The sequence below is a fragment of the Arvicanthis niloticus genome, chromosome 30 (assembly GCF_011762505.2).
Source record: "Arvicanthis niloticus isolate mArvNil1 chromosome 30, mArvNil1.pat.X, whole genome shotgun sequence".
Lineage (NCBI taxonomy): Eukaryota > Metazoa > Chordata > Mammalia > Rodentia > Muridae > Arvicanthis > Arvicanthis niloticus.
Window position 1 is genome coordinate 1609457 of NC_133438.1, and position 14503 is coordinate 1623959.

The 14503-nt window shown below is 41.7% G+C and overlaps 1 protein-coding gene and 1 pseudogene across 2 annotated transcripts in view; one reads left to right on the top strand and one right to left on the bottom strand.

Annotated features, from left to right (window-relative positions):
• The first annotated feature begins 5248 nt into the window (after positions 1-5248).
• Positions 5249-7840, top strand: LOC143440749 (vomeronasal type-2 receptor 26-like; annotated as a pseudogene).
• Positions 7841-7998: 158 nt separating this feature from the next.
• LOC143440761 (uncharacterized) overlaps positions 7999-14503 on the bottom strand; it is a 45557-nt gene continuing 39052 nt past the window's right edge. For both annotated transcript variants that reach the window (XM_076927545.1, XM_076927544.1), the window contains 3 exons: positions 14197-14296; positions 12404-12514; positions 7999-11588 (listed from right to left, as the gene is read on the bottom strand). In XM_076927545.1, the coding sequence (XP_076783660.1) occupies positions 11447-11588; positions 12404-12514; positions 14197-14285 (342 nt within the window). In that variant the 5' untranslated portion in view covers positions 14286-14296 and the 3' untranslated portion in view covers positions 7999-11446. The remainder of the gene's footprint in view (positions 11589-12403; positions 12515-14196; positions 14297-14503) is intronic.

The window sequence follows — 14503 nt, forward strand, 5'->3', positions numbered from 1 at the left end:
GTGCAGTCACACAAAATAAAACTAGACTTCTTCCTTCAGAGTTGAAGAGATGGCTCCATGGTTAAGAATTCTTGCTGCTACAGTCCAGATTACCTTACATGGATAGCTGGTTTTCAAAACATCAGAAATCCTTAGAATTGACATGACAAACATTTCAGTATTAATGTTCATTTTCATTAGAGACCTGTCTGCTCTGGACAGCTTCTAAGCTGAATTGAATTCTAAGAAGAAATTGAGCATCCTTGGAGTTACTCCAGTTGTGGTGAGACAGCCACTAGGCAAGAATTGCCACTTTCCTTCTACAGACAAATTACTGTCCAGAAAAGGACACACTTGCAGAATAGTCGACTGATTATATCTGCCTAGACAGAGTAATCAGCCCTTAATAATTCTGCAGCACTAAGGTCTGTCAGATGATCCTGGGCCAGAAGGCAGAAGAACAGATGCTCCAACGTTTTGAAGTAGAGCGAGTGTCCAGGTGGTCAGAGGTCTCTATAAATTGGCTAAGTTTTAGAAACTATGATTTGTGCTTCCCACAATTATAGTTAACTCAGTCATTCTGGATTTCTGATGGGGTTGAAAACATAAAGCTATTGACCTTAAGAGAAAAGATTTGAGTGGATGGTTATCAGCTGACATTCATCCTAAAACCAGGTTCAGAACTAAATGTTTTAGTTAGAATAGATGACAGAGGAGCTGGTTAGTCAACAAAAGGATGGACTGGGTATTAGGACTATCCTGTACCTCACTGGTACAAATTGGCATAATTATGCTCTAATTGTATTTTGAGAGAAAAGTTTCATTTTAACAGGAAGGGTGATGTGTAGGAGGAGCTAAGGTAGGAGGAGTACTGAGAGGAAGAAAAGGAGTAAGAAGAGGAGAAGAAGAAAGAGAGGAGAAGCTAGGTGAAGAAAGAGAGAAAGAGGGGGGAGACAGGGAGGCAGATGTTCAAGTATCTCCACCAGTCAAAGATAGTTGTTATATCTAGGTTGGTCAGTGGGTTACACCTCTGATTGAACAATTCCAAACTTATAAAGCCTATGATTAACATTATTTTAAAAAAATGTATAAATGCAAAAAGGAAAAGGGGGCATGGGATAGGGGTTTCCTAAGGGGGGGTGGGGGGGAATGGGGAAAGGGGATGCCATCTGAAGTGTAAATAAAATATCTAATAAAAAAAATGCTGACCTTTATCCACTGGATGGTTTTAGCTCCTTTGTCAAAGATCAAGTGACCATAGGTGTGTGGGTTCATTTCTGGGTCTTCAATTCTATTCCATTGATCTTCCTGCCTGTCTCTGTACCAATATCATGCAGTTTTTAATCACTACTGCTCTGTAGTACAGTTTGAGGTCAGGGAAGGTGATTCCCCCAGGAGTTCTTTTATTCTTGAGAATAGTTCACGATATCCTGGGTTTTTTCTTATTCCAAATGAATTTGCAAATTGCTCTTTCTATCTCTATGAAGAATTGATTTGGAATTTTGATGATTATTGCATTGACTCTAGACTGCTTTTGGCAAGATGGTCATTTTTAAATAAATCGTGCCAATCCAGGAGCATGGGAGATCTTTCCATCTTCTGAGACTTCTTCTATTTCTTTCTTCAGAGACTTGAAGTTCTTGTCATACAAATCCTTCACTTGCTTGGTTAGATTCACTCCAAGATATTTTATTGTATTTGTGGATATTGTGAAAGGTGTCATTTCCCTAATTTCTTTCTCAGAACTGTTTATCCTTTGAATAGAGGAAGGCTACTGATTTGTTTGAGTTGATTTTATATCCAGCGACTTTGCTGAAGTTGTTTATCAGGTTTAGGAATTCTCTGGTGGAAGTTTTAGGGTCACTTAAGTATACTATCATATCATCTGCAAATAGTGAAATTTTGACTTCTTCTTTTCCTATCTGTATCCCTTTGACTTCCTTTTGTTGTCTAATCACTCTAGCTAGGACTTCCAGTACTATATTGGATAGGTAGTGTGAGAGTGGGCAGCCTTGTCTAGTCCCTGATCTTAGTGGGATTGCTTCAAGGTTCTCTCCATTTAGTTAGAAGTTGGCTACTGGCTTGCTGTATGTTGCTTTTACTATGTTTAGGTATGGATCTTGAATTCCTGATTTTTCCAAGCCTTTTAACATGAGGTGATGTTGAATTTTGTCAAATGATTTCTCAGCATCTAGTGAAACGATCATGTGGTTTTTTTCTTTGAGTTTATTTATGCAGTGGATTACATTGATGGATTTCTGAATATTGAACCATCCCTGCATTCCTGGGATAAAGCCTACTTGATCATGATGGATAATTCTTTTGATGTGTTCTTGGATTAGGTTTGTGAGAATTTTATTGAGTATTTTTGCATCAATATTCATGAGAGATTGGTCTGTAGTTCTCTTTCTTTGTTCAGTCTTTCTGTGGTTTAGGTATGAGTGTAATTGTAGCTTTATAGAACGAATTGGGTAGTGTTCCTTCTGTTTCTATTCGGTGAAATAGCTTGAAGAGAATTGGTATTAGGTCTTCCTTGAAGGTCTGAAAGAATTCTGCACTAAAACCATCTGGTCCCGAACTTTTTTTTGGTGGGGAGACTTTTAATGACTTTTTCTGTTTCTTTAGTGTTTATAGGACTGTTTAGATGGTTTGTCTGCTCCTGATTTAATTTTGGTATCTGATACCTGTCTAGAAAATTTCATCCAGATTATCCAATTTTGTTGAGTATAGGCCTTTGTAGTAGGATCTGATAATTCTTTAATTTCTTCAATTTCTGTTGTTATATCTGTCTTTTCAGTTCTGATTTTATTAATTTGGGTACTGTGTCTGTGCCCTTTGTTTAGTCTGGCTAAGAGTTTATCTATCTTGTTAATTTTCTCAAAGAACCACCTCCTGGTTTTGTTGATATTTTGTATAGTTCTTTCTGTTTCAACTTGGTTGATTTCAGCCCTGAGTTTGATTATTTCCCGCCATCTACTCTTCTTGGGTATATTAGCTTCTTTTTGTTCTAATGCTTTCAGGTGTGCTGTCAGGTTATTAATGTATGCTCTTTCCATTTTCTTTTTGTGGCCACTTAGAGCTATGATTTTTCCTCTTAGTACTGCTTTCATGGAGTCCCACAAATTTTGATATGATGTGTCCTCCTTTTCATTAAATTCTAAAAAGTCTTTAATTTCTTCCTTGACCAAGTCATCCTTGAGTAGAGCATTGTTAAGTTTCCATGTGTATGTGGAACATTGTTTTTGTCATTATTAAAGACCAGCATTAGTCCATGGTGGTCTGATAGGGTGCAAGGGATTATTTCAATCTTTTTGTATCTGTTGAGGCCTGTTTTGTGACCAATTATATGGTCTATTTTGGAGAAGGTGCCATGAGGTGCTGAGAAAAAGGTATATTCTTTTGTTTTAGGGTGAAATATTCCATATATATATATCTCAGTTAAATCCATTTGGTTCATCACTTCTGTTAGTTTCATTGTGTCTCTGTTTAGTTTCTGTTTCCATGATTTGTCCATTGCTGAGAGTTGGGTGTTAAAATCCCCCACTATTATTTTGTGAGATGTGATGTATGCTTTGAGCTTTAGCAAAGTTTCTTTTATGTATGTGGGTGCCTTTGCATTTGGGGCATAGATGTTCAGAATTGAGAGTTCATCTTGGTACACTTTTCCTTTGATGAGTATAAAGTGTTCTTCCTTATGTTTTTTTTTTTTTTATTACATTTGGTTGAAAATCAATTTTATTTGATATCAGAATTACTACTGCAGCTTGTTTCTTGGGACCATTTGCTTGGAAGTTTGTTTTCCATCCCTTTACTCTGAGGTAGTGTCTGTCTTTGTCACAGATGTGTGTTTTGTGTATGCAGCAAAATTCTGGGTATCCAGTCTGCTAGTCTGTGTCTTTTAATTGGAGAATTGAGTCCATTCATTTTAAGAGATATTAAGGAAAAATGATTGTTGCTTCCTGTCACTTTTGTTATTGGAGTGGAATTATGTTTGTGTAACTGTCTTCTTTTGGGGTTGTTGAAAGATTACTTTCTTGTTTTTTCTACATTGTAATTTTCCTCCTTGTGTTATCCATCAGTTATCCTTTGAAAAGCTGCTCCAGCTCCTCCTTCTCATTAGAATAGTAGTCCTGTTGGAACTAGAGTCTACCCTTGTGACCTCATTTAACCTTCTTTACATCATCTCCAGTATTCCGAGTTTATGCACTCAGAAATACTGAGAAATCCCATTTTGAGATGCTGAGGAACAAGACTTGAACAAATAAAATTTGGGGGCATAATTAAGTCTAAAATATTTGTTAAAATGTCCATTTACTGATACAATTGGAGAAACAAATGAAGCATTAAAAAGCTCACATAATTGAAGTGGATTGTGACTGGTGAGTGTAGTCAACTCTGTGATTTCTAGGTTCAGTAGAGCTCCTGTCTCAACAACCAAGGTGGACAGGGTCTAGAAAGATGGCTGAGCAGTTAGCAGCATCCACATGGTGGCTCCTAACTCACAACCATGAGTAACTTCAGTTTCAGGGGTTCTGATGCCATTTTCTGACTTCTGCAGGTACCACGGATTCACATGATGTCCATCAATATGTATAGACAAAACACTCAACAAGTAAACTAAGTAGTTAAACAAAGTTGTCAACCCTTGTGAAATGGGTTCAAGCACTTACTGCCAGCTTTGACAACCTGAGTTCAGCTCCTGAGATCCACATGGGGGAAAGAAAGGACCAAATTTCTGAAAGTTGTCTTGATGTTCAAGTACACACTATGGCATGTCTAAACCTACACACATACATACACACACCAAAATCTATAAATAAGTTTGATAAGAAACATAAGCTTTGAGAAATGATTGAGAAACAGTATGTGACGATAATCTATGATCTCCATATGGATGTGCATCCAACACACATACATGTATGTACATACAAACGTACATATATACAAACTCATATAAGTTAATAATAGTGGGGCAGAAAGGACTGAAGGAGCTGAAGGGTTTTGCAACCCCATAGGAAGAAATATCAGTCAACCAGACCCCACCCCTAAGAGCTCCTAGGGACTAAACCACCAACCAAAGAGTACACATGAAGGGACCCATGGTTTCAGCTGCATATGTAGCAGAGGATGGACTTGTCAGGCATAAGTTGGAGAAGAGGCCCTTGGTCTTGTGAAGTCTCTTTGCCCCAGTGTGGGGGAATGCCAGGGCAGAGAGGTGGGAGTGGGTGGGTGGGTGGGGGAACACCCTCATAGAAGCAAGGGGAGGTTGGATGGGATAGAAGGTTTGGAGGGAAACTGGGAAAGGAGGATAACATTTGAAATGCAAATAAAATATCCAATAAAAAAGTAGTGGGGCAGTGTTATAATCACAGTATTTAAGAGGGTGAGGAAGGAAGTTGAGGAATTCTAGGTAATCTAATACTCAGTTACTACAAGGCCAGCCTGAGTTACAGGAGACACTAATTCAAGACAGAAATAACCCCTCCCACATAGATATAGAGTGTGCATTTTTCTTTGTGGCTTTACCTCTAGTATTATCCATTCCAGCCCTGGTCACCAAGAATAATTTATAAATATATTACTTGATGGAGAGGCTGCAAGAGAAGTTAATGTTTGGGATACCTTCCTTCAGAGCTAGTGTAGTTCCTATAGTGTTACAGAAATGGTGTCATTGTGTCTCCCATAGACATGAAGATATGTCTTCTGTGTCCCAAGGAGCAGTACTCGAGCCACACCAGAGACCATTGCCTGCCCAGGACAGAGATCTTCCTGGCCTTTGAGGAACCATTGGGATTCATATTGGCTTTGGTGGCACTATTGCTGGCTGGTCTGGCTGTCCTGGTTCTTGGAGTGTTTCTGAAGCACCAGGATACACCTATGGTCAAGGCCAACAGCAGAACTCTCAGCTACTTCCTCCTGATCTCTCTTTCCCTGTGTGCCCCGTGTGCCTTGCTCTTCCTTGGGAGACCCACAGTCACCACCTGCCTCCTCCGTCAGACCACCTTTGCTGTGGTGTTCACAGTGGCTGTCTCCTCTGTTCTGGCTAAGACTCTCACAGTAGTCCTGGCCTTCAGAGTCACCAGGCCACAAAGCAGGATCCAGGTATGTCTGAGCCCTGGTGCTTCAGCCTCGGTAGTCCTCATTGCTTCCTTCATACAGGTTGTTCTTTGTGGGGTGTGGTTGGCCACCTCCCCACCATTCCCAGACAGGGATATGATCTCAGAGCCTCGGCACATTGTCATCCAGTGCCAGGAGGGTTCTGGTGCCACCTTCTTCTGTGTGCTGGGCTACTTGGGTTTCCTGGCAGGGGGTACCTTCTCTGTGGCGTTTCTGGCCAGGGGCCTTCCAGATGTCTTCAATGAGACCAAGTTCCTCACCTTCAGCATGCTGCTCTTCTGCAGTGTCTGGACAGCCTTCCTGCCCCTGTACCACAGTGCCCGAGGGAAGTCCACTGTGGCTGTAGAGATCTTCTCCATCCTGGCCTCCACTGCTGGACTTCTGGGTGGCATCTTTATCCCCAAGTGCTACATCATCTTGCTGAAACCGGAGAAGAACACCCCTGCCTGGCCAAGGCAAGGCCATTAGGCACAGCAGGGCAGGCAGAGTTAGATGCTCCACAGAAAGTGTTAGTCCTCAGGGGAGTCACCAGGAACAAGTGCTTGATTTTGACTCATTGTTTCTTTGTGGATTATAACACATTTAAAAGGCAGATCAAGATTCAAGTGAGATACTTAAAACACAAATGACTGTTATGTTTAGAGTGGACATATAGATGGTCACTGACTATTCTGTCTATATGTATTGCTGAAAGTCATCATAGTTAAGGAACTTGGAAAGGGGAGCTCAGAAGGTAGCACAATGGGTAAAAATACTTGCCAGTAAGCCTGGCAACTTGAATTTGATAACCAGGACGCACATGGTGGATGTAGTGGTGACATCAATAATTTGTGCTTTCACCTCTGCCTGATAACCACAGAACATTGGTCACATCCATAATACACAAACTATCAGTGGAAAGGTGGGAAAAGTGTCATGAGGTGATGATTATGATGATGATAATGTCAAGGGTTGCTGAGCATGTGGGCAGCTGACAAGCAGATCATTGTTCTATCTTTTTTGTTTTGAGAGGAACCTTACTGGGAATTCAACCTTTCTTTTCTCCCCCACTCTGGTTACTTTTTTATTGGATATTATATTTACATTTCAGATTTTATCCCCTCACCCCATTCCTTCATCACCCAGGAACCCCCTATTCCATCCCCCATCCTCCTGCTTCTATGAGGATGTGTCCTCATATACCCCCCCCCCCACTCCCATCTCCTCAAATCCCCCCTTGGTGTTCAGCCTTCATGGGAACAAGGATCTTCTACCTATGCCCAACAAGGCCATCCTTCCCTACATATACAGATGGAGTCATGGGTCCCTCCCTATGTGCTCCCAGGCTGGTGGTTTAGACCCTGGGGAGCTCTGGTTTGTTGGTGTTTTTGCTCTCCTCATGGGGCCAAACCCCCTTTCAGCTCCTTCAGTCTTTTCTTTAACTCCTCCATTGGGAACCCCTTGATCAAATCAACTGTTAGCTGTGAGCATCTGCCTCTGAATATGTCAGACTCTGGCAGACCTCTAAGGAGACAGCTATATCAGGATCTTCTCAGCATGCACTTCCAATTCCTTCTTACCATGTGATTGACTTCCAGACTTACCATGTGATTGATAAATCTCACTCTTATATATATAAGGAAGAAATGTAAATTATTTCTGTAAAGACTGGAAATGAATCTTCAGAGAAGCATTATTTATATACTAAAAGTTGAAAGAATCTAAATGTTTATCAGTTGATGTATGTTTGGTATGGCTTACTCAATGACTAGGACATTTTTTAAAATAAAATAAACATAAGAATTAGTATACTATTTAATGTATAGTTAAGCATTCAGAATTTTATAGTAAGTTAAGGAAGCCAATCAAAATAATATATTTTAATATTTCATTAATGAAATATTATGAAGAAGCAAATTTATAGTGACATGCATTTGACTAGTGGTTTCTTGAGTTTTATTGAGGGGAGATTGGTAAGGGTGTAGTATTTCTCTCTGGGGTACTGAAGTTCTAAAAGTTGGCTTTGTGGGACTGGAGAGATGATTCAATGTTTCAGAGTACTTGCTACTCCTTCAGGGGACCCCAGTTTGGCTACCAGGACTCATGTCAGGTAGCTCAGATCCACCTGTAATTCCAGCTCCAGTGTAAGGCCCCCACGAAAGGAGGACCTCACCCAAGCCGCAGGAATTTGCAGTCATCCAGTTACTCACACGACACTGAACTTGATGTAATCAGCAAGAGGTATATTTTAATCAGTATACTGCGGTCAAGACCCATGACCCACGCAGGGGCAGTGGGGTCTGACCCCGGGGCTTTGGAGACAGAATTTAAAGGCCAAAACCACAACTCAGGGTGGGGGGAACCACAACCCAGGGGGAGTGAAGAAGGGTTATTGGAGAGCACCTGTGGAAAGTATCAGCCCATTCATGGGGAACATTTTGTATGGGCTATTCTCTAAGAGCCTGTTCGTAATCAGCCATCTATCTTGTGGTCAGCCAAGTTCCTGAAACACAGAGCTCACGACCAAGCTGACCTGCACTCTTGGTTCTGCTTGCCTGTTAGGAGTTTTTGAAAAATTTTTAACCCTTTCATTTCCCCATTTCTTCTGATGTAAGACTTTTAATCATAAAACTTAGTATAACATCAAAATCTGAACAGCACTTATTTTTTTTAACAAAGGTAACTAATCTATTTAGAGATGTCTTCGACTTTCACCACTGTGGTGGTGGTCAGGAGCACCAGGGGTGGTCTTTTCTAGTGAGGCTCAAGGTTCTCAACCCAGTCGTGGCAGATGAGAACAGCATCTCCAACCTGGAACTGATGAGGCATACTCAGGTCTCCAGTCTCATAAGCTTCTTTTAACTGTTCCCAGACCTCACATCGGACCAGCTCAAGTGTTTTCATGTGGGCAAACAGGGATTTAGAAAGAACAATATCAGAATCATATATTTTATATATCTCAGTAAGTGGTGGAGACCCCCACCCCCACACATAAAATCTTATAAGGTGTTAGCTTAAATCATAACCCGGAACAAGGCAAAAGGAAGGAGGGCTGTCCAGTCATCTCCCGCCAGTCTCCAAGGCTAATTTCATTAAGGTCTCTTTAATAGTTCTATTTCTCTTTTTTATCTGTCCTGAACTCTGGGGTCTATAGGCACAATGTAATTTCTAATTAATCTCTAGCTAGGTGGCCAGTCCCTGACTTACCTGGGCAACAAAGGCAGGTCTATTGTCAGACCCAATTATCTTGGGTGTTTCAAACCTGGGAAAGTTTTCTTCTAAGGTCTTCTTAGTCACCATGTTGGCAGTCTCAGTCTTTGTAGGAAAGGCTTTTACCCAGTCTGAAAAAGTATCTATAAAGACTAACAAGTATTTAGCAGGTTTGACTTTCATGAAGTCCATTTCTCAGTAGGCCCCAGGTCTGTCTCTTTGAAGCCTTCTTCTTGGGGGATATCTTGAATACCTAGCGTTAGTCAGGGCAAAGGCCTCATAGTTTTTTTTTAATTACTGCTTCAGCTTCATCAAATAAGTTCACCACATAAAATTGAGATGACTTTCAACAGTCAGGATCAGCTCTTTGAGCAGCCTCTTTAGCAGTCAAATCTGTCATCTGATTTTTTTCAGCAACAGTATCCTGGGTTTTCTGATGTCCAGGACAATGAATTGTGGCCACTTTTTTAGGCAAATGGATGGCCTCAAGGAGGCTCAGTATTTTTCTTTGTTCTTAATGTCTTTTCTTGCAGAAGTCAGCAGCCCCTCTGTCTGTAAATTGTCCCGTGAATATGGGCAGTGGCAAAAGCATACCTGCTATCAGTGTTCTTTCTGCCAGGCTGCTGGTCCAAATCACTTGTTTTTTATCTATCACTGTTGCTCCCACCATCAGCTTACCTTCAATCACAAAGCTGCTCCCATCAGTATACCAGTTTGGACTCCCTGGCCAAGGTTGGTCTTCTGCCAGAATGTCAATATAGCAATGGATGGGGGAGGAATCATCAGTCTCAGGCAGCAAGGTGGCAGGGTTCAGGATGGCCGGGGAGGCAATGATCACCCTTTCATGTGGGCATTAGTATTGGTCAGGGGGCTGTCAGATAATGTTCTCAAGGGAGCAGGATGTCACAACAGTTGTCTGCTGTCCCAGAGTCAATTTCTATGGCGACTGGCAAGGAACCAGAATGTTTTGTTGTAACAGTCTGTGAATGTGAGGTCTAATTTTTCTCTGGCTTCACGACTCATTGGGTACTACCACACTCCGATAGAGGAGGTGCTGGTTTTAGTCCACGCTTTTGGAAATTCTGTTAACCATTTACTAATGTTGGGGAGGCTTTTTGCAGTTTTTGAAGCTCATGAAGTCGTTATTCATCTTTAGTTTTAAGGCCAATATCATAGAGGTGGGGGTTCTCTCAAGACCCCTGGTCCTGTTTGAGTAAACTTCAACTTTGTCTCTCCCCAACAAAGGCATAGGGCATTCAGGAATAACCAGAATGAGACACTTGTCTTTCTGCCAGATCAACAGTCCGTGAATTAGTCTAAGACTTTATAGTAGGCACACTGATCTTTTTAAATAGATGTCTTTGTATCTCTCTATTCTCATTTGGTCTTGGTCTTCTGTTGCCCAGGCCCTGTCCTTTCTCTCTCTATATCTCTTACAACTGTGGCCAGTATTCTAGTCTTCAGTCTCTCTTTTGTGATATACTTTTTCTGTCTCTTTAACTAAATCCTGCAGTGTATAATCTTGTAATCCCTCTATACGCTGTAACTTCTTACCTGTCACCAGAGCCTGGTGGAGTAAACTGTCAGCCACTCCCTACCTGTAGCCATGTTGAAGTCTCAGTCTGGTTGGTTAAGGGGAGCTTCTAACAGGATCCTTTCTATGGTAAATAGAACCTGTAAAAGCTGCTGGCAATCATCCCAGGTAGGCTGGTGGAAAAATATTAAAGACTTTTCCAGTCCAGTCAGACTGGCAGGGTTATCAGAAAAGAAAAGGTTGATTAATCTTCTAGTTTGGTCTGTGCCTCGTTCCATGGAGGGCCAGGGCTAGGGAGCCTGGCTTTCTTTTCTCTTCTGGCAGCTGGTCAACATCAAAAGTCAGCCACTCTGAGGCACAAAAAGTCTGTCATGGTCCTTTCTTGATCTCAACTGGTAAGTTATGTGCTCTGATTCTATCTTCAGTCCAATGGTCTAGGGTTAAACTTTAGTCACAGTCTGTTCGTCGTCACAAATAACACAAAACCCAGACAAAACATATACACAGAAAGACTAACAAAAAACCTGTCTGAATCTCAAGTGCCAGCCAGGAAGGATTCCACATCTTCCCCAGCACCCCTTGCCAGCCGGGAGGGATTCTACTTCCTCTCTGGCCCTCTGGTGCCAGTCAGAAGGGATTCCACATCCTCCCTACCAGGATGTCCACCGTGTCCTCTCCGGCACCCAGTCCCTGAGAATTCCTGTCCTTTTTGGGATGTCTGCCAATCACTCCATTCGTCTCCTCTCGAGACAGAAACGGCTGCAAACAGCTGCAAAGAACCAAAAGTACTTTCACAAAACCAGCTTACTGAGCCAGTACAGACAAGAGAATGGGCCCAGAACACAACAAAACACAGAAACAGAGACAAAAAATTGGTCAAAAACAGAAATCATACCTCCAAGTGGGTTTTTAGAGCTTAGGGTGGTCGCAGTTTTCCGGTCGGTCATGGAACCAAAAATGTAAGGCCCCCATGAAGGGAGGACCTCACCCAAGCCTCAGGTATTTGCAGCCATCCATTAACTCACAAGACACTGAACTTGATGTAATCAGCAAGAGGTATATTTTAATCAGTATACTGAGGTCAAGACCCATGACCCATGCAGGGGCAGTGAGGTCTGACCCCGGAGCTTTGGAGACAGAGAGAATTTAAAGGCCAAAACCACAACTCAGGGTGGGGGGAACCACAACCCCGGGGGAGTGAAGGAGGGTTATTGGAGAGCACCTGTGGAAAGTATCAGCCCATTCATGGGGAACATTTTGTATGGGCTATTCTCTAAGAGCCTGTTCGTAATCAACCATCTATCTTGTGGTCAGCCAAGTTCCTGAAACGTAGAGCTCACGATCAAGCTGACCTGCGCTCTTGGTTCTGCTTGCCTGTTAGGAATTTTTGAAAAAATTTTTTAACCCTTTCACCAGGGATATAACAGCTCTGACCTCTGTGTTCAAATGAACTCCTGTGCTCATGGTGCCAACTGCACTTAATCCTATATATATATATATATATATATATATATATATATATATATATTTACTAATGATTGTAAGGCAACCCAAATATATATAAGACCTGTAAATTTCCATCACCTTTTATTTATTTGTTTGGGATTTGCCATGACATCCAGGCTGGCTTCAAATGTGTAGCCATTGTCCTGCTTCAACCTCCCAAGTGCTGGTACTTTAGGTTTGCTCCCACACCTGGAAAACGGCATAATGCAGATGGATGAATTGTACACTATGTGATTTATAGCTCAGTAATGCTAACAGCAAAAAGAATTATTTATCAACTACATAGTGTGACCTTTCCTAATAGTCTGATATATAAGAAAATGCCAAACTGTTGATAATGAATGCTAAATAGCTATGCCTAAATATCAGTGAACTGGAGTTATTATTAGTATATTTTATATTTTTATTTTATATTTAATGGTTGAGAGATTGGTGTGTTTTGTTTGCTCCTTTTGTTTTTGTACCCATTTTTGGATCTGCAAGTCTAACAGCATATATGTGGATGTTGGAGGGTAAGTTGCAGAAGTGGATTCTTCTCTCCATTCAGTGGGATGTGTGTATTTAATTAGGGTCATCAGGGTTAGCAGCTGGTGTCTTTACTTGCTAAAATGCTGAGCCATCTTTTTGACTTTTATTTTAAACTTGAAGAATGGGATTATGGCTATATTAGAAAATTATATATATATATATATATCATTTGGAATAACAGCGTTTGCAATTTTTCTTTTTACATAAAAGTATGTAGGGGCTGGAGAGATGGCTTAGCAGTTAAGAGCACTGACTTCTTTTCCAGAGGTCCTCAGTTGAATTTCCAGCAACCACATGGTGGCTCACAACCATCTGTAATGAGATCTGATGCACTCTTCTGGTGTGTCTGAAGTCAGCAACAGTGGACTCATAAATAAAATAAAGTATATTTAAAAAAATAAAAGTATGTAATGTGTATTTATGTGTGTGTGTGCAGGCATGTGTATTTTCACACATGTGAACTTTGCATGGCTTATGTGGGGAGTCAGAGGACACTTTTGTAGAGTTGATTCTCTTTTTCTACCTATATATGAATATTGTGATCAAATACAGGTCATCTGGTTTGTATAACAAGTTTTCCAGCTGAATCATCTTGTCAGCCTTGGGATTTGTTTTCAAAAACAGAAAAAAGCTCAGTAGCCAGGGAGGATTGGTCATGGTTCCACAGTGACAAGGACATTTATTGTTTTCTGCAGTTATTTTGTGTAGGTCCAAATTCTCCATGATAAAATGTTTTTGAAATGTCCTTAAAGAACTGCAAAGACCACAAAACATGGATTAGTGGGTTTACCTAGTACAAAAACATGGCGGGGTGGGGGTGGGGGGTGGTGGTGGTGGTGGTGGTGGTGGTGGTGGTGGATAGCCCTAGCCTCTTGTTGTCATGGTAATTCCACTCCTGGGAGGGGCTGCTAAGGAGGAGTGAATCTTGTGAATCTTCTGTCCAATCGAATTTGTTAAATAAAGGCTAGAGCCAGTGATTGGGCAGTAGAAGAGGAGTGGGAGGAGCCAAAGGCAGGGGAGGAGGAGTAGAGCAAGGAAAGCCGTTGGAGAGGGGGGCAGTTGGTGGAAGCAGAGAAGCTGGAGAAGACCTTGATCTAGGAGACTGCAAGTTGTTAAGAGCTCTCATAGCCGGGGAATAGTGTAGTTTAATGGTAAATCTGCCCAATCTAGGCATGCAGCATTCATTTGATATTTATTGACTTGTGTCTTTATTCTATGGACTCCCTATGGGCAAGAGATTTACCGCAACAGGAGGGGGGGCGCAACACAGTGGGTATAGTGTATGAAGTATGTGCTAAACATATTTCACATCTGCTACTGGGATATTTGCTTCTTGTACCCACCTGTGAGTTTTCTCCAAAACGGTGCCCTGAGCACCCTGGCCACAGCTGCTCTTGGTCCTGCAAGTTCCCCAGGAGACAGGTAGGCCCATTGTTATCCTCCCTAAAGTTGGCAGATATGACCTTGGTTAACGAGAGGCCAGGAACCCTCAGGAGAGGGGGATACAACTTTAATGGCTCTGGGATTTAGTGGCCACTCATCTCCATCACCTCATGACCAGTATTCTCCCCACAGACTGCAAGTCTAGAGTTCCCAGTGTGGTCTTAGCCTCAGGCCCTTGATCAAGGGCAATCTTCCATATAAAAGCCT